The 20,366-nt window shown below is 39.1% G+C and overlaps 1 protein-coding gene across 1 annotated transcript in view; it reads left to right on the top strand.

Annotated features, from left to right (window-relative positions):
• The window catches only part of RAI14 (retinoic acid induced 14), a 172,066-nt gene that overhangs the window by 97,742 nt on the left and 53,958 nt on the right, over positions 1–20,366 (top strand). The window contains exon 11 of the mRNA XM_068105032.2: positions 15,278–15,331. Coding sequence (XP_067961133.2) covers positions 15,278–15,331 — 54 coding nt within the window. The remainder of the gene's footprint in view (positions 1–15,277; positions 15,332–20,366) is intronic.

The following is a 20,366-nucleotide window of genomic DNA, read 5'->3' as shown; positions in this document are numbered from 1 at the left end:
TCTCTATCCTACTCTGCTAAGGAATCATCCACATTGGTATTTTCATCTCTATCCTACTCTGCCAAGGAATCATCCACATTGGTATTTTCATCTCTATCCTACTCTGCTAAGGAATCATCCACATTGGTATTTTCATCTCTATCCTACTCTGCTAAGGAATCATCCACATTGGAATCATCATTCATCATCCACTAAGGCCAAACTCCGCTGCCCGTCTACTCACCCATTCCCGGACCCGTGACCACATCACCCCCGTCCTTTACAAGCTTCACTGCCTCCCCATCTCCCAGAGAATCCAGTACAAAATCCTCCTCTTGACCTACAAAGCCCTCCATAACCTGGCCCCATCCTACCTGGCTGACCTCCTCTCCAGACACACTCCCACCCGCATCATCCACATCCACTAAGGCCATCCACCAAATTCAAATTCATCCACATCCAAATTCATCCATCCACATTCATCCACTAAGGAATCATCATTGGCCCAAAAAACGCTCACAAAATCCACCCATAACTTTGCCCTCAACATCGACGGTATCCCAGTATCCACCTCCCCTCTCATCCGGAATATTGGCGTCATCTTTGACCAAACCCTCTCCTTTGACAAATACACGAAACAGATCACAAAGACAGCCTTCTTTCACCTGAAAAACATCGCCCGTCTCCGCTCATCCCTCTCCTCCACGGCTGCAGAAACCCTCATCCACGCCTTCATCACCTCCCGTCTGGACTACTGCAATAGCCTCCTCTATGGTTCACCCTCAACAATCACCAATAAACTCCAATACATTCAGAACTCCGCTGCCCGTCTACTTACCCATTCCCGGACCCGTGACCACATCACCCCCGTCCTTTACAAGCTTCACTGGCTCCCCATCTCCCAGAGAATCCAGTACAAAATCCTCCTCTTGACCTACAAAGCCCTCCATAACCTGGCCCCATCCTACCTGGCTGACCTCCTCTCCAGACACACTCCCACCCGCAACCTCCGCTCTGCTGGTACCAACCTCCTGACCTCCCCCATCCGGACCAAATTCAGATCCTGGGGGGACAGGGCCTTCTCCATCGCTGCTCCCACCCTCTGGAACTCACTACCTCACATGATCAGAGACTCCTCCTCACTCACCACATTGAAAACATCACTCAAGACCCACCTGTTCAGCACTGCATTCAACATTCAACCCACAGCATTTAACCCCTGACTATCACTTCTCCTTCTCCCTCCTTTTGCTTTAAATATTTCCCTATTGATTCTTGTCTTTTTGCAATTTTTGTTTTCATGTTTTGTTATGCATTATGTTTTGCACTCTGTCAAAGCGCCTTTGGGCTTCATGAAAAGCGCTATACAAAATAAATGAATTATTATTATTATTATTGGTATTTTCATCTCTATCCTACTCTGCCAAGGAATCATACACATTTGGATTTTCATCTCTATCCTACTCTGCTAAGGAATCATCCACATTGGTATTTTCATCTCTATCCTACTCTGCTAAGGAATCATCCACATTGGTATTTTCATCTCTATCCTACTCTGCCAAGGAATCATCCACATTGGTATTTTCATCTCTATCCTACTCTGCTAAGGAAACCTCCACATTGGTATTTTCATCTCTATCCTCCTAATCTGCTAAGGAATCATCCACATTGGTATTTTCATCTCTATCCTACTCTGCTAAGGAATCATCCACATTGGTATTTTCATCTCTATCCTACTCTGCTAAGGAATCATCCACATTGGTATTTTCATCTCTATCCTACTCTGCTAAGGAATCCTCCACATTGGTATTTTCATCTCTATCATACTCTGCTGAGGAATCATCCACATTGGTATTTTCATCTCTATCCTACTCTGCTAAGGAATTATCCGCATTGGTATTTTCATCTCTATCCTACTCTGCTAAGGAATCATCCACATTGGTATTTTCATCTCTATCCTACTCTGCTAAGGAATTATCCACATTGGTATTTTCATCTCTATCCTACTCTGCTAAGGAATCATCCACATTGGTATTTTCATCTCGATCATACTCTGCTAAGGAATCATCCACATTGGTATTTTCATCTCTATCCTACTCTGCTAAGGAATCATCCACATTGGTATTTTCATCTCTATCATACTCTGCTGAGGAATCATCCACATTGGTATTTTCATCTCTGTCCTACCCTGCTAAGGAATCATCCACATTGGTATTTTCATCTAGTTCCTACTCTGCTAAGAATCATCCATATTGGTATTTTCATCTGGATTCTACAAAATTAAGGAATCATCCACATTGGTATTTTCATCTGGATCCTAATCTGCTAAGAATCATCCATATTGGTATTTTCATCTGGATTCTACAAAACTGAGGAATCATCCACATTGGTATTTTCATCTGGATCCTACAAAACGAAGGAATCATCCACATTGGTATTTTCATCTGGATCCTACTCTGCTGAGGAATCCATCCACATTGGTATTTTCATCTGGATCCAACTCTGCTAACGAATCATCCACATTGGTATTTTCATCTGGATCCTACAAAACTAAGGAATCATCCACATTGGTATTTTCATCTCGTTCCTACTCTGCTAAGGAATCATTTACATTGGTATTTTCATCTGGATCCTACTCTGCTAAGGAATCATCTACATTGGTATTTTTCATCTAGTTCCTACTCTGCTAAGGAATCATCTACATTGGTATTTTCATCTGGATCCTACCCTGCGAAGGAATCATCCACATTGGTATTTGCATCTCTATCCTACTCTGCTAAGGAATCATCCACATTGGTATTTTCATCTCTATCCTACTCTGCTAAGGAATCATCCACATTGGTATTTTCATCTCTATCCTACTCTGCTAAGGAATCATCCACATTGGTATTTTCATCTGGATCCTACTCTGCTAAGGAATCATCCACATTGGTATTTTCATCTCTATCCTACTCTGCTAAGGAATCATCCACATTGGTATTTTCATCTCTGTCCTACTCTGCTAAGGAATCATCCACATTGGTATTTTCATCTCTGTCCTACTCTGCTAAGGAATCATCCACATTGGTATTTTCATCTCTACCCTACTCTGCTAAGGAATCATCCACATTGGTATTTGCATCTCTGTCCTACGCTGCTAAGGAATCATCCACATTGGTATTTTCATCTCTATCCGACTCTGCTAAGGAATCATCCACATTGGTATTTTCATCTCTATCCGACTCTGCTAAGGAATCATCCACATTGGTATTTTCACCTCTATCCTACTCTGCTAAGGAATCATCCACATTGGTATTTTCATCTCTATCCTACTCTGCTAAGGAATCATCCACATTGGTATTTTCATCTCTATCCGACTCTGCTAAGGAATCATCCACATTGGTATTTTCATCTCTATCCTACTCTTCTAAGGAATCATCCACATTGGTATTTACATCTCTGTCCTACTCTGTGAAGGAATCATCCACATTGGTATTTTCATCTCTGTCCTACTCTGCTAAGGAATCATCCACATTGGTATTTTCATCTCTATCCGACTCTGCTAAGGAATCATCCACATTGGTATTTTCATCTCCATCCTACTCTTCTAAGGAATCATCCACATTGGTATTTTCATCTCTATCCTACTCTTCTAAGGAATCATCCACATTGGTATTTTCATCTCTGTCCTACTCTGCTAAGGAATCATCCACATTGGTATTTTCATCTCTATCATACTCTGCTAAGGAATCATCCACATTGGTATTTTCATCTCTGTCCTACTCTGCTAAGGAATCATCCACATTGGTATTTTCATCTCTATCCTACCCTGCTAAGGAATCATCCACATTGGTATTTGCATCTCTATCCTCCTACTCTGCTAAGGAATCATCCACATTGGTATTTTCATCTCTATCCTCCTACTCTGCAAAGGAATCATCCACATTGGTATTTTCATCTCTATCCTAATCTGCTAAGGAATCATCCACATTGGTATTTTCATCTCTATCCTCCTACTCTGCTAAGGAATCATCCACATTGGTATTTTCATCTCTATCCTACTCTGCTAAGGAATCATCCACATTGGTATTTTCATCTGGATCCTACTCGACTAAGGAATCATCCATATTGGTAGTTTCATCTCTATCCTACCCTGCTAAGGAATCATCCACATTGGTATTTTCATCTGGATCCTACTCGACTAACGAATCATCCACATTGGTATTTTCATCTGGATCCTACTCTGCTAAGGAATCATCCACATTGGTATTTTCATCTGGATCCTACTCTGCGAAGGAATCATCCACATTAGTATATTAATCTCTATCCTACTCTGCTAAGGAATCATCCACATTGGTATTTTCATCTGGATCCAACTCTGCTGAGGAATCATCCACATTGGTATTTTCATCTCTATCCTACTCTGCTAAGGAATCATCCACATTGGTATTTTCATCTCTATCCTACTCTGCTAAGGAATCATCCACATTGGTATTTTCATCTCTATCCTACTCTGCTAAGGAATCATCCACATTGGTATTTTCATCTCTCTCCTACTCTGCAAAGGAATCATCCATATTGGTATTTTCATCTCTCTCCTACTCTGCTCAGGAATCATCCACATTGGTATTTTCATCTCTATCCTACTCTGGCAAGGAATCATCCACATTGGTATTTTCATCTCTATCCGACTCTGCTAAGGATTCATCCACATTGGTATTTTCATCTGGATCCTACTCTGCTGAGGAATCATCCACATTGGTATTTTCATCTGGATCCTACAAAACTAAGGAATCATCCACATTGGTATTTTCATCTGGATCCAAAAAAACTAAGGAATCATCCACATTGGTATTTTCATCTAGTTCCTACTCTGCTAAGAATCATCCATATTGGTATTTTCATCTGGATTCTACAAAACGAAGGAATCATCCACATTGGTATTTTCATCTGGCTCCTACAAAACGAAGGAATCATCCACATTGGTATTTTCATCTAGATCCTACTCTGCTAAGAATCATCCATATTGGTATTTTCATCTGGATTCTACAAAACGAAGGAATCATCCACATTGGTATTTTCATCTGGATCCTACTTTGCTGAGGAATCCATCCACATTGGTATTTTCAGCTGGATCCAACTCTGCTAACGAATCATCCACATTGGTATTTTCATCTGGATCCTACAAAACTAAGGAATCATCCACATTGGTATTTTCATCTCGTTCCTACTCTGCTAAGGAATCATCTACATTGGTATTTTCATCTAGATCCTACTCTGCTAAGGAATCATCTACATTGGTATTTTTCATCTAGTTCCTACTCTGCTAAGGAATCATCTACATTGGTATTTTTCATCTAGTTCCTACTCTGCTAAGGAATCATCCACATTGGTATTTTCATCTGGATCATACTCTGCTAAGGAATCATCTACATTGGTATTTTTCATCTAGTTCCTACTCTGTTAAGGAATCATCCACATTGGTATTTTCATCTCTATCCTACTCTGCTAAGGAATCATCCACATTGGTATTTTCATCTCTATCCTACTCTGCTAAGGAATCATCCACATTGGTATTTTCATCTGGATCCTAATCTGCTAAGAATCATCCATATTGGTATTTTCATCTGGATTCTACAAAACTGAGGAATCATCCACATTGGTATTTTCATCTGGATCCTACAAAACGAAGGAATCATCCACATTGGTATTTTCATCTGGATCCTACTCTGCTGAGGAATCCATCCACATTGGTATTTTCATCTGGATCCAACTCTGCTAACGAATCATCCACATTGGTATTTTCATCTGGATCCTACAAAACTAAGGAATCATCCACATTGGTATTTTCATCTCGTTCCTACTCTGCTAAGGAATCATTTACATTGGTATTTTCATCTGGATCCTACTCTGCTAAGGAATCATCTACATTGGTATTTTTCATCTAGTTCCTACTCTGCTAAGGAATCATCTACATTGGTATTTTCATCTCTATCCTACTCTGCTAAGGAATTATCCGCATTGGTATTTTCATCTCTATCCTACTCTGCTAAGGAATCATCCACATTGGTATTTTCATCTCTATCCTACTCTGCTAAGGAATTATCCACATTGGTATTTTCATCTCTATCCTACTCTGCTAAGGAATCATCCACATTGGTATTTTCATCTCGATCATACTCTGCTAAGGAATCATCCACATTGGTATTTTCATCTCTATCCTACTCTGCTAAGGAATCATCCACATTGGTATTTTCATCTCTATCATACTCTGCTGAGGAATCATCCACATTGGTATTTTCATCTCTGTCCTACCCTGCTAAGGAATCATCCACATTGGTATTTTCATCTAGTTCCTACTCTGCTAAGAATCATCCATATTGGTATTTTCATCTGGATTCTACAAAATTAAGGAATCATCCACATTGGTATTTTCATCTGGATCCTAATCTGCTAAGAATCATCCATATTGGTATTTTCATCTGGATTCTACAAAACTGAGGAATCATCCACATTGGTATTTTCATCTGGATCCTACAAAATGAAGGAATCATCCACATTGGTATTTTCATCTGGATCCTACTCTGCTGAGGAATCCATCCACATTGGTATTTTCATCTGGATCCAACTCTGCTAACGAATCATCCACATTGGTATTTTCATCTGGATCCTACAAAACTAAGGAATCATCCACATTGGTATTTTCATCTCGTTCCTACTCTGCTAAGGAATCATTTACATTGGTATTTTCATCTGGATCCTACTCTGCTAAGGAATCATCTACATTGGTATTTTTCATCTAGTTCCTACTCTGCTAAGGAATCATCTACATTGGTATTTTCATCTGGATCCTACCCTGCGAAGGAATCATCCACATTGGTATTTGCATCTCTATCCTACTCTGCTAAGGAATCATCCACATTGGTATTTTCATCTCTATCCTACTCTGCTAAGGAATCATCCACATTGGTATTTTCATCTCTATCCTACTCTGCTAAGGAATCATCCACATTGGTATTTTCATCTGGATCCTACTCTGCTAAGGAATCATCCACATTGGTATTTTCATCTCTATCCTACTCTGCTAAGGAATCATCCACATTGGTATTTTCATCTCTGTCCTACTCTGCTAAGGAATCATCCACATTGGTATTTTCATCTCTGTCCTACTCTGCTAAGGAATCATCCACATTGGTATTTTCATCTCTACCCTACTCTGCTAAGGAATCATCCACATTGGTATTTGCATCTCTGTCCTACGCTGCTAAGGAATCATCCACATTGGTATTTTCATCTCTATCCGACTCTGCTAAGGAATCATCCACATTGGTATTTTCATCTCTATCCGACTCTGCTAAGGAATCATCCACATTGGTATTTTCACCTCTATCCTACTCTGCTAAGGAATCATCCACATTGGTATTTTCATCTCTATCCTACTCTGCTAAGGAATCATCCACATTGGTATTTTCATCTCTATCCGACTCTGCTAAGGAATCATCCACATTGGTATTTTCATCTCTATCCTACTCTTCTAAGGAATCATCCACATTGGTATTTACATCTCTGTCCTACTCTGTGAAGGAATCATCCACATTGGTATTTTCATCTCTGTCCTACTCTGCTAAGGAATCATCCACATTGGTATTTTCATCTCTATCCGACTCTGCTAAGGAATCATCCACATTGGTATTTTCATCTCCATCCTACTCTTCTAAGGAATCATCCACATTGGTATTTTCATCTCTATCCTACTCTTCTAAGGAATCATCCACATTGGTATTTTCATCTCTGTCCTACTCTGCTAAGGAATCATCCACATTGGTATTTTCATCTCTATCATACTCTGCTAAGGAATCATCCACATTGGTATTTTCATCTCTGTCCTACTCTGCTAAGGAATCATCCACATTGGTATTTTCATCTCTATCCTACCCTGCTAAGGAATCATCCACATTGGTATTTGCATCTCTATCCTCCTACTCTGCTAAGGAATCATCCACATTGGTATTTTCATCTCTATCCTCCTACTCTGCAAAGGAATCATCCACATTGGTATTTTCATCTCTATCCTAATCTGCTAAGGAATCATCCACATTGGTATTTTCATCTCTATCCTCCTACTCTGCTAAGGAATCATCCACATTGGTATTTTCATCTCTATCCTACTCTGCTAAGGAATCATCCACATTGGTATTTTCATCTGGATCCTACTCGACTAAGGAATCATCCATATTGGTAGTTTCATCTCTATCCTACCCTGCTAAGGAATCATCCACATTGGTATTTTCATCTGGATCCTACTCGACTAACGAATCATCCACATTGGTATTTTCATCTGGATCCTACTCTGCTAAGGAATCATCCACATTGGTATTTTCATCTGGATCCTACTCTGCGAAGGAATCATCCACATTAGTATATTAATCTCTATCCTACTCTGCTAAGGAATCATCCACATTGGTATTTTCATCTGGATCCAACTCTGCTGAGGAATCATCCACATTGGTATTTTCATCTCTATCCTACTCTGCTAAGGAATCATCCACATTGGTATTTTCATCTCTATCCTACTCTGCTAAGGAATCATCCACATTGGTATTTTCATCTCTATCCTACTCTGCTAAGGAATCATCCACATTGGTATTTTCATCTCTCTCCTACTCTGCAAAGGAATCATCCATATTGGTATTTTCATCTCTCTCCTACTCTGCTCAGGAATCATCCACATTGGTATTTTCATCTCTATCCTACTCTGGCAAGGAATCATCCACATTGGTATTTTCATCTCTATCCGACTCTGCTAAGGATTCATCCACATTGGTATTTTCATCTGGATCCTACTCTGCTGAGGAATCATCCACATTGGTATTTTCATCTGGATCCTACAAAACTAAGGAATCATCCACATTGGTATTTTCATCTGGATCCAAAAAAACTAAGGAATCATCCACATTGGTATTTTCATCTAGTTCCTACTCTGCTAAGAATCATCCATATTGGTATTTTCATCTGGATTCTACAAAACGAAGGAATCATCCACATTGGTATTTTCATCTGGCTCCTACAAAACGAAGGAATCATCCACATTGGTATTTTCATCTAGATCCTACTCTGCTAAGAATCATCCATATTGGTATTTTCATCTGGATTCTACAAAACGAAGGAATCATCCACATTGGTATTTTCATCTGGATCCTACTTTGCTGAGGAATCCATCCACATTGGTATTTTCAGCTGGATCCAACTCTGCTAACGAATCATCCACATTGGTATTTTCATCTGGATCCTACAAAACTAAGGAATCATCCACATTGGTATTTTCATCTCGTTCCTACTCTGCTAAGGAATCATCTACATTGGTATTTTCATCTAGATCCTACTCTGCTAAGGAATCATCTACATTGGTATTTTTCATCTAGTTCCTACTCTGCTAAGGAATCATCTACATTGGTATTTTTCATCTAGTTCCTACTCTGCTAAGGAATCATCCACATTGGTATTTTCATCTGGATCATACTCTGCTAAGGAATCATCTACATTGGTATTTTTCATCTAGTTCCTACTCTGTTAAGGAATCATCCACATTGGTATTTTCATCTCTATCCTACTCTGCTAAGGAATCATCCACATTGGTATTTTCATCTCTATCCTACTCTGCTAAGGAATCATCCACATTGGTATTTTCATCTGGATCCTAATCTGCTAAGAATCATCCATATTGGTATTTTCATCTGGATTCTACAAAACTGAGGAATCATCCACATTGGTATTTTCATCTGGATCCTACAAAACGAAGGAATCATCCACATTGGTATTTTCATCTGGATCCTACTCTGCTGAGGAATCCATCCACATTGGTATTTTCATCTGGATCCAACTCTGCTAACGAATCATCCACATTGGTATTTTCATCTGGATCCTACAAAACTAAGGAATCATCCACATTGGTATTTTCATCTCGTTCCTACTCTGCTAAGGAATCATTTACATTGGTATTTTCATCTGGATCCTACTCTGCTAAGGAATCATCTACATTGGTATTTTTCATCTAGTTCCTACTCTGCTAAGGAATCATCTACATTGGTATTTTCATCTGGATCCTACCCTGCGAAGGAATCATCCACATTGGTATTTGCATCTCTATCCTACTCTGCTAAGGAATCATCCACATTGGTATTTTCATCTCTATCCTACTCTGCTAAGGAATCATCCACATTGGTATTTTCATCTCTATCCTACTCTGCTAAGGAATCATCCACATTGGTATTTTCATCTGGATCCTACTCTGCTAAGGAATCATCCACATTGGTATTTTCATCTCTATCCTACTCTGCTAAGGAATCATCCACATTGGTATTTTCATCTCTGTCCTACTCTGCTAAGGAATCATCCACATTGGTATTTTCATCTCTGTCCTACTCTGCTAAGGAATCATCCACATTGGTATTTTCATCTCTACCCTACTCTGCTAAGGAATCATCCACATTGGTATTTGCATCTCTGTCCTACGCTGCTAAGGAATCATCCACATTGGTATTTTCATCTCTATCCGACTCTGCTAAGGAATCATCCACATTGGTATTTTCATCTCTATCCGACTCTGCTAAGGAATCATCCACATTGGTATTTTCATCTCTATCCGACTCTGCTAAGGAATCATCCACATTGGTATTTTCACCTCTATCCTACTCTGCTAAGGAATCATCCACATTGGTATTTTCATCTCTATCCTACTCTGCTAAGGAATCATCCACATTGGTATTTTCATCTCTATCCGACTCTGCTAAGGAATCATCCACATTGGTATTTTCATCTCTATCCTACTCTTCTAAGGAATCATCCACATTGGTATTTACATCTCTGTCCTACTCTGTGAAGGAATCATCCACATTGGTATTTTCATCTCTGTCCTACTCTGCTAAGGAATCATCCACATTGGTATTTTCATCTCTATCCGACTCTGCTAAGGAATCATCCACATTGGTATTTTCATCTCCATCCTACTCTTCTAAGGAATCATCCACATTGGTATTTTCATCTCTATCCTACTCTTCTAAGGAATCATCCACATTGGTATTTTCATCTCTGTCCTACTCTGCTAAGGAATCATCCACATTGGTATTTTCATCTCTATCATACTCTGCTAAGGAATCATCCACATTGGTATTTTCATCTCTGTCCTACTCTGCTAAGGAATCATCCACATTGGTATTTTCATCTCTATCCTACCCTGCTAAGGAATCATCCACATTGGTATTTGCATCTCTATCCTCCTACTCTGCTAAGGAATCATCCACATTGGTATTTTCATCTCTATCCTCCTACTCTGCAAAGGAATCATCCACATTGGTATTTTCATCTCTATCCTAATCTGCTAAGGAATCATCCACATTGGTATTTTCATCTCTATCCTCCTACTCTGCTAAGGAATCATCCACATTGGTATTTTCATCTCTATCCTACTCTGCTAAGGAATCATCCACATTGGTATTTTCATCTGGATCCTACTCGACTAAGGAATCATCCATATTGGTAGTTTCATCTCTATCCTACCCTGCTAAGGAATCATCCACATTGGTATTTTCATCTGGATCCTACTCGACTAACGAATCATCCACATTGGTATTTTCATCTGGATCCTACTCTGCTAAGGAATCATCCACATTGGTATTTTCATCTGGATCCTACTCTGCGAAGGAATCATCCACATTAGTATATTAATCTCTATCCTACTCTGCTAAGGAATCATCCACATTGGTATTTTCATCTGGATCCAACTCTGCTGAGGAATCATCCACATTGGTATTTTCATCTCTATCCTACTCTGCTAAGGAATCATCCACATTGGTATTTTCATCTCTATCCTACTCTGCTAAGGAATCATCCACATTGGTATTTTCATCTCTATCCTACTCTGCTAAGGAATCATCCACATTGGTATTTTCATCTCTCTCCTACTCTGCAAAGGAATCATCCATATTGGTATTTTCATCTCTCTCCTACTCTGCTCAGGAATCATCCACATTGGTATTTTCATCTCTATCCTACTCTGGCAAGGAATCATCCACATTGGTATTTTCATCTCTATCCGACTCTGCTAAGGATTCATCCACATTGGTATTTTCATCTGGATCCTACTCTGCTGAGGAATCATCCACATTGGTATTTTCATCTGGATCCTACAAAACTAAGGAATCATCCACATTGGTATTTTCATCTGGATCCAAAAAAACTAAGGAATCATCCACATTGGTATTTTCATCTAGTTCCTACTCTGCTAAGAATCATCCATATTGGTATTTTCATCTGGATTCTACAAAACGAAGGAATCATCCACATTGGTATTTTCATCTGGCTCCTACAAAACGAAGGAATCATCCACATTGGTATTTTCATCTAGATCCTACTCTGCTAAGAATCATCCATATTGGTATTTTCATCTGGATTCTACAAAACGAAGGAATCATCCACATTGGTATTTTCATCTGGATCCTACTTTGCTGAGGAATCCATCCACATTGGTATTTTCAGCTGGATCCAACTCTGCTAACGAATCATCCACATTGGTATTTTCATCTGGATCCTACAAAACTAAGGAATCATCCACATTGGTATTTTCATCTCGTTCCTACTCTGCTAAGGAATCATCTACATTGGTATTTTCATCTAGATCCTACTCTGCTAAGGAATCATCTACATTGGTATTTTTCATCTAGTTCCTACTCTGCTAAGGAATCATCTACATTGGTATTTTTCATCTAGTTCCTACTCTGCTAAGGAATCATCCACATTGGTATTTTCATCTGGATCATACTCTGCTAAGGAATCATCTACATTGGTATTTTTCATCTAGTTCCTACTCTGTTAAGGAATCATCCACATTGGTATTTTCATCTCTATCCTACTCTGCTAAGGAATCATCCACATTGGTATTTTCATCTCTATCCTACTCTGCTAAGGAATCATCCACATTGGTATTTTCATCTCTATCCGACTCTGCTAAGTAATCATCCACATTGGTATTTTCATCTCTATCCTACTCTGCTAAGGAATCATCCACATTGGTATTTTCATCTCTATGCTACTCTGCCAAGGAATCATCCACATTGGTATTTTCATCTCTATCCGACTCTGCTAAGGAATCATCCACATTGGTATTTTCATCTCTATCCTACTCTGCTAAGGAATCATCCACATGGGTATTTTCATCTCTATCCTACTCTGCTAAGGAATCATCCACATGGGTATTTTCATCTCTATCCTACTCTGCTAAGGAATCATCCACATTGGTATTTTCATCTCTATCCTACTCTGCTAAGGAATCATCCACATGGGTATTTTCATCTCTATCCTACTCTGCTAAGGAATCATCCACATTGGTATTTTCATCTCTATCCTACTCTGCTAAGGAATTATCCACATTGATATTTTCATCTCTGTCCTACTCTGCTGAGGAATCATCCACATTTGTATTTTCATCTGGATCCTACTCTGCTAAGGAATCATCCACATTGGTATTTTCATCTCTGTCCTACTCTGCTAAGGAATCATCCACATTGGTATTTTCATCTCTATCCTACTCTGCTGAGGAATCATCCACATTGGTATTTTCATCTCTGTCCTACTCTGCTAAGGAATCATCCACATTGGTATTTTCATCTCTGTCCTACTCTGCTAAGGAATCATCCACATTGGTATTTTCATCTCTGTCCCACTCTGCTAAGGAATCATCCACATTGGTATTTTCATCTCTATCCTACTCTGCTAAGGAATCATCCACAATGGTATTTTCATCTATATCCTACTCTGCTAAGGAATCATCCACATTGGTATTTTCATCTCTATCCTACTCTGCTAAGGAATCATCCACATTGGTATTTTCATCTGGATCTTACTCTGCTAAGGAATCATCCACATTGGTATTTTCATCTCTATCCTACTCTGCTAAGGAATCATCCACATTGGTATTTTCATCTCTATCCTACTCTGCTAAGGAATCATCCACATTGGTATTTTCATCTCTATCCGACTCTGCTAAGGAATCATCCACATTGGTATTTTCATCTCTATCCTACTCTGCTAAGGAATCATCCACATTGGTATTTTCATCTCTATCCGACTCTGCTAAGGAATCATCCACATTGGTATTTTCATCTCTATCCTACTCTGCTAAGGAATCATCCACATTGGTATTTTCATCTCTGTGCTACTCTGCTAAGGAATCATCCACATTGGTATTTTCATCTCTATCCTACTCTGCTAAGGAATCATCCACATTGGTATTTTCATCTCTATCCTACTCTGCTGAGGAATCATCCACATTGGTATTTTCATCTCTATCCTACTCTGCTAAGGAATAATCCACATTGGTATTTTCATCTCTATCCTACTCTGCTAAGGAATCATTCACATTGGTATTTTCATCTCTATCCTACTCTGCTAAGGAATCATCCACATTGGTATTTTCATCTCTATCCTACTCTGCTAAGGAATCATCCACATTGGTATTTTCATCTCTATCCGACTCTGCTAAGGAATCATCCACATTGGTATTTTCATCTCTATCCTACTCTGCTAAGGAATCATCCACATTGGTATTTTCATCTCTGTGCTACTCTGCTAAGGAATCATCCACATTGGTATTTTCATCTCTATCCTACTCTGCTAAGGAATCATCCACATTGGTATTTTCATCTCTATCCTACTCTGCTAAGGAATCATCCACATTGGTATTTTCATCTCTATCCTACCCTGCTAAGGAATCATCCACATTGGTATTTTCTCTTGGATTCACCTCACTTCGGGAAATGTGCTCTCACCGGCATATACATGTGGAAGTTACCTGGGTTGCAACGTTATCTTCGAGCCGCCGTTTTTATTTTGGTGGCTCCTTTGTACTCTATGTATTTTGTCCCTTCCTTTCAAATCTGTTTGATGTTGATAGACGTTCATGTCGGTGAATTCAATTTGCTTGCTGTGTCATTATTACTGGACGTATGAACTTCATTTTTCCCATTATGCTTTGATCGTTTTTCCATCTTTACCCTTTTATTTACACACTTCTTTATTTTAATGCTTCTTTTGCCTCATTTTAATTGCACTTTTAATTTCTTGTCTTTTCATTGGTGCATTTTGAGCTTGTCACTAATCTCTTCCACAGCTTTGTAAATTTGCCCTTTTGTCTGTGTTGTTCTTGATATGCAAGCTGTTCAGATATTCTCTTATACTTGTAAACAATAACAAATATCATTGGTAGTAATCCTAATCATAACTCGATGCTTAGTCAATGTTTGTTTGTGCATGGATTTTTGTACAGGGCTCGTGCATTTCCACCGAGTGTGGCGTTTGTGAACACGAAGAAACCATTCAGGTAAACTGCAAGTTGAACTGTCCAAGCAAGACTTCTTCATGCTGTCTAATCACCAGCTCCACTTTTGACTAAATTTATAATGTAATAAATGATGTGCGACAAGTAAAACAGGGCGAGAGCAGTAAATTGCACTTTCTACATGAGGAAAGGGTGAAGAGATCGCTCTAGATAATGAAAGTTTTGTTTTCAGCTGCACTTCTTCAGGTTTGTTGTTGACAAAATAATTTTGAGAAAAAGAAGCCAGAGTTGTTGTTAGTACTGCTATGTTCTCTTCCCATTTTGCCACCTGAGTTTTGATTCTGAATTAAGAAACTATGCTGTTTGAAATGATCAAATGTGAGGGCCAGCCTAGCATTAAGAACATAACTTGATGACAATAACATTAAGTTATGTTACATAACCATAACGCAAATGCAGAGATTGGACTGAACTTGAATATTTAAAAAAAAATTAAACTCTTTCATTTCCTGCCCATTTCATTTTTTAAAAAGGCAAAATGTTTAGCTGTTGGTAGTCTGATAATGCTGGTTCTAGTCCCTCGACCAAAATCGATTAAATAATTTGCCATTATCCCCCTTGATTACCAGTTTCCAAGACGCACTTCTCAAGAATTACTGGTTTCTAAGGCACTTTCTTCAATATATAATTGCTACTTTTGAAGACACTTATCATTTTTTTATTTTGCTGTTTCCAAAGGATTAATTTTAAAAGTATCGATTCATTCCCCAAATACACATTCTGAGTTAATAGAGACCTTTTAAGCCAAAATATTATTATCCAAAAACATATATATATATTTCTAATCGCTATAAATGGGGGAGGGGGGAGGGGAATGAAAGGGAATATTTACACCTTGGAGAAAAGCAATTTAAGGGTGATATAACTCCAATATCACACCAAAGAGAAGAGTAAAAGAGAAAATATGAGGGAATGAGAAAGAAGGTTATTAGAAATACATTACATAAATTGACCAATTAATTATCACAATCAATTCTCGAGGTTGCAGAAAGAAAATGTCTGTCTTATTCTTTCAGAGCCACAATTATTCCTGCATTCATGTGGAGTTGGCCCAGGGAAAGCTTGGCCAAAGTCTTTCATGAACCGGCCGGCAAGGCCTGATGATCGATGAAGGTTAAGGCAGGAATTTAGAATTAAGCCATTGTGCCAGCGATTTCTGGCTTACTGTTCATGAAGGATACCGTGGGATCTTTAATGTCTACCAACTAATGCCAGCAGACACGGTGCCAGTTTAACTTCCATCTGAGGGACGACACACACATTTTATCACCCTGCTGTGAAACACCAGGATGACAGTTTATATAGCTGGGCTGAGATCTGAAACCAGCGAACCCAGGCTAGACAGCCTAGATGCGAGTGTGCATTCCCTTCAGGCCATCCTGCCAAGTAAATATGTCTTTTTATCTAATGATGGAAAAATCTTTTTAATTAATATTTATTTGTACACTTTCCACCAGAAAAAAAAACGGACGTATAGAATTGATCATGAAATTGTTGAACAACTGTTCCAGCATTCTTTCTAAGTGCATTTTTGGCACGAGGGATGTGCAGAACACCGGATTGCACATTTCCACCTATCATAATTACCTTGTGCAACTCATGCACCCTTAGGATTTGAGATGTGACATGAGGAATTCTGAGCAAATTCAAAATAATCTTTGAGACACCAGCATGTGGATCATCCAAAAAACACACTGATTACATCATATAACAAGCTATTATAATGGCATGTCTGTCAGAAGGTGAGAAGAATCAAATCATTGGACACCATAGAGCAGGGTCTTCAATTAGCCATGTTGCATGCCTCTTTAACTTGAGGAAGGGAACAATTTGTGACATCAAAATATAAAATTGAGATATGCCAAGAAGTGGGCATCCCAGGATAACTCCCACTCAGGACCGATACATTGGCACGACTCATCTGCGCAATTGGTTACAAACTGCCCAGAGTACTGCAAACACAATCCTTGGACGACGTTGCAGTGATTGCTGCCAGATGTAGACGTACCCTGTACCCCGTATTGAGATTTTTACTTGCACTTTGGATCCCTATGTGAAAATATTTACCACAACGTAACATTATGTGATTAGGTCACAATTAAATGGACAAGTAATAATTATTCAGCATTTATCTCTGTCAGAGGGTTGCACCTTATCGGTGTCCCATTAATCGCATCAACAACAATCACGTGTTCGGTTTTTCTTATGGCAAAGCATATATAAATAATGAGAAAAACTTATCTCTAAAAAATCTTTTAAAATAGTATTCTCCCATATAAATATGGTGAATGTAACTCATTGTAATGTCTTTAATAAGGATGACAAATACTACACCTTTTTTCTCAGGCAAAATCGACATTGGAGAAAACCACCCCAGCCTCAATGATATACAATACTGCGACATCTGTAACGAGAAGGGCACTCGGTAGAGAGCATACCTCCACCAGGCTGACCAGTATACGTTTTGTATCCCACTGATAGGCTGTATCTAGATCCGGGCCTGAACCAAAATATAATCGGCTTGTAATGGTCGCCTAACCCATCATCCACCTAGTTTTGGCATAAGTCTTTCACAACTTTTTGAAATGATTTTTGGCCCTATCACTCAATGGTGAAGAATGATGTAAATTTTTTTTTAAATTATCGTATCTGGGTCCATATTCAAATCTTCACCAAAATTGAATCAATTTGTCTTCGTCACACACCCAAACTCTCCAAGTTTCATCCTAACCCATCTACAACTTTTTGAGCTATCCTGTTCACAGACAGAAATACGGGGGTGTAAACATAACCTCCATCCACATTTGTTGGTGGAGATAATAACCTAAACATGTTGAGAAATATTAATACCTTCTTAGGATTTGAGGCAACGATAGTAAAAATGGTATATAAACAGGAAAAACCTGAGTGTCTATGTGTATTCAGCCATATAACTTGACAACATTTTCCGACATTTTTGCGACTGTTGCATTTCCAACTAGAACGGTACTCGGTAGAGCGTATACCTCTGTCTGGCTGAATAGTTTGTTTTATATTCCACTGATAGGCCCGATCTGGATCCTGAACCAAAATCGAATCATTTCGTCCTGCTCACATACCAAAACTATTCACCAACTTTCATCCGAATCCGTCCACAACTTTTTGAGATATTCTGTTCACAGAGGGCAGAAAGGGGTGGAAACATAACCTCCACTCACATTCGGTGGTGGAGGCAAAGAACGGTTAAATAGAAAGATTAGCGGACCAAACTGAAGGCTCAAGATTTGTAGAAAACACAAAATATTTATATTTACCCATCTAGAAATCGGACACATTATCAGTGTCGTCTTACGCAGACCTTCCTAAAACCATAAACGGTAAAAAGGCAGAAATCAACATACAAAATAAGCATAACAAATGTTTCCTCTGGTCAATCTTAGACCATTTATATTATTTCTATTCACAGGAATATAAACCATATACAGTGCCTTCAGAAAGTATTCACACCTCTTGACTTTTTCACATTTTGTTGTTACAGCCTGAATTTAAAGTGGATTATATTGAGATTTTTTTTTTTGTCACTGATTTACACATGATACCCCATAATGTCACTAAGTATTCAACCCGTTTGCGATGACACTCCGAATGGAGCTCAGGTTCATGCAATTTCCTTTGATCATCCTTGAGATGTCTCTACAACCTGATTGGAATACATCTGTGGCCAATTCAATTGATTGGACACGATTTAGAAAAAGACGCACCTTTCTATATAAGGTCCCACAGTTGACAGTGCATGTCAGAGCAGAAACTCTACCATGAGGTCCAATGAACTGTCCGTAGAACTCCGAGATAGAATTGTGAGGAGGCATAGATGTGGGGAAGGGTGTAAAACAATTTGAAAGTTCCCGAGAGCACAGTGAGCTCTATCATTGGGAAATGGAAAGAATATGGAACTACCCAGACTCTTCCTAGAGTTGGCTGTCTGACCAAACTGAGCAACTGGGCAAGAAGGATCTTGGTCAGGGACGTGAACAAGAACCCAATGACTACTCTGACAGATCTACAGAGTCCCTTGGCTGAGATGGGAGAACCTGCCGAGAGGACAAATGTCTCTGCAGCATTTAACAAATCTAGACTTTATGGGAGAGTAGCCAGACGGAAACCACTCCTGAGAAAAAGGCACATGAAAGACTCTGAGGACATGAGGCAAAAGATTGTGGTCTGATATGTCGAAAATTGAAGTCTTTGGCCTGAATGCAAAGCCCTATGTTTAGCAGAAACCGAGCACAGGTCATCATCCATCTTGCACCATCCCTACCTTGAAGCATGATGGTGGCAGCCTCATGCTATGGGCATGCTTTTCAGCGCCAGGGACTGAGAAACTTGTAAGGACAGAGGGAACAATTAATGGAGCTAAATAGTATCAAAATGGAGCCAACACCCCATATTGACCTTCTTTATTTCAACCAAGGAAGAAATAATCATTTGCTCGTATCAAAATATTTTCAAGATTAACTACTTCCCAAAAATACATCAAACTAATAAATGATGTCCCAACATCTTCCATACAAAATAACGATTAGCACAATATTCAGATATTGCTAAAACCATAAATCAACAGGTATCAATACTGTACATCGAAAGCAGGCCCAATAGTAAAATTCTGATACAAATAAACATGAATTCATGATATATTCTGACCTTGAAAATATTCTCAAAAAGATGCACTGTTTTTTTCCCAAAATTCAAATCAATCCTACACTGAATCTTATCAAAATCATATTCCTTGTGGTAAATATATATACACACTACATGACCAAAAGTATGTGGACACATGCACATCACACATCTCAGTTCCACAAGATGTTATAACATTGCTGCGGGGATTTGCTTCCATTCAGCCACAAGAGCATTAGTGATGTCGGGCACTGATGTTGGGCGATTAGGCCTGGCTAGCTGTCGGCGTTCCACTTCATCCCAAAGGTGTTCGATGGGGTTGAGGTCAGGGCTCTGTGCACGTCAGTCAGGTTCTTCCACA

Source organism: Myxine glutinosa, chromosome 2 (assembly GCF_964187855.1).
Source record: "Myxine glutinosa chromosome 2, kmMyxGlut1.1, whole genome shotgun sequence".
In the NCBI taxonomy this organism is placed as follows: Eukaryota; Metazoa; Chordata; class Myxini; order Myxiniformes; family Myxinidae; genus Myxine; species Myxine glutinosa.
Note: the sequence above shows the minus strand (reverse complement) of the source record. Positions and strands in the feature narration are given on the sequence as shown.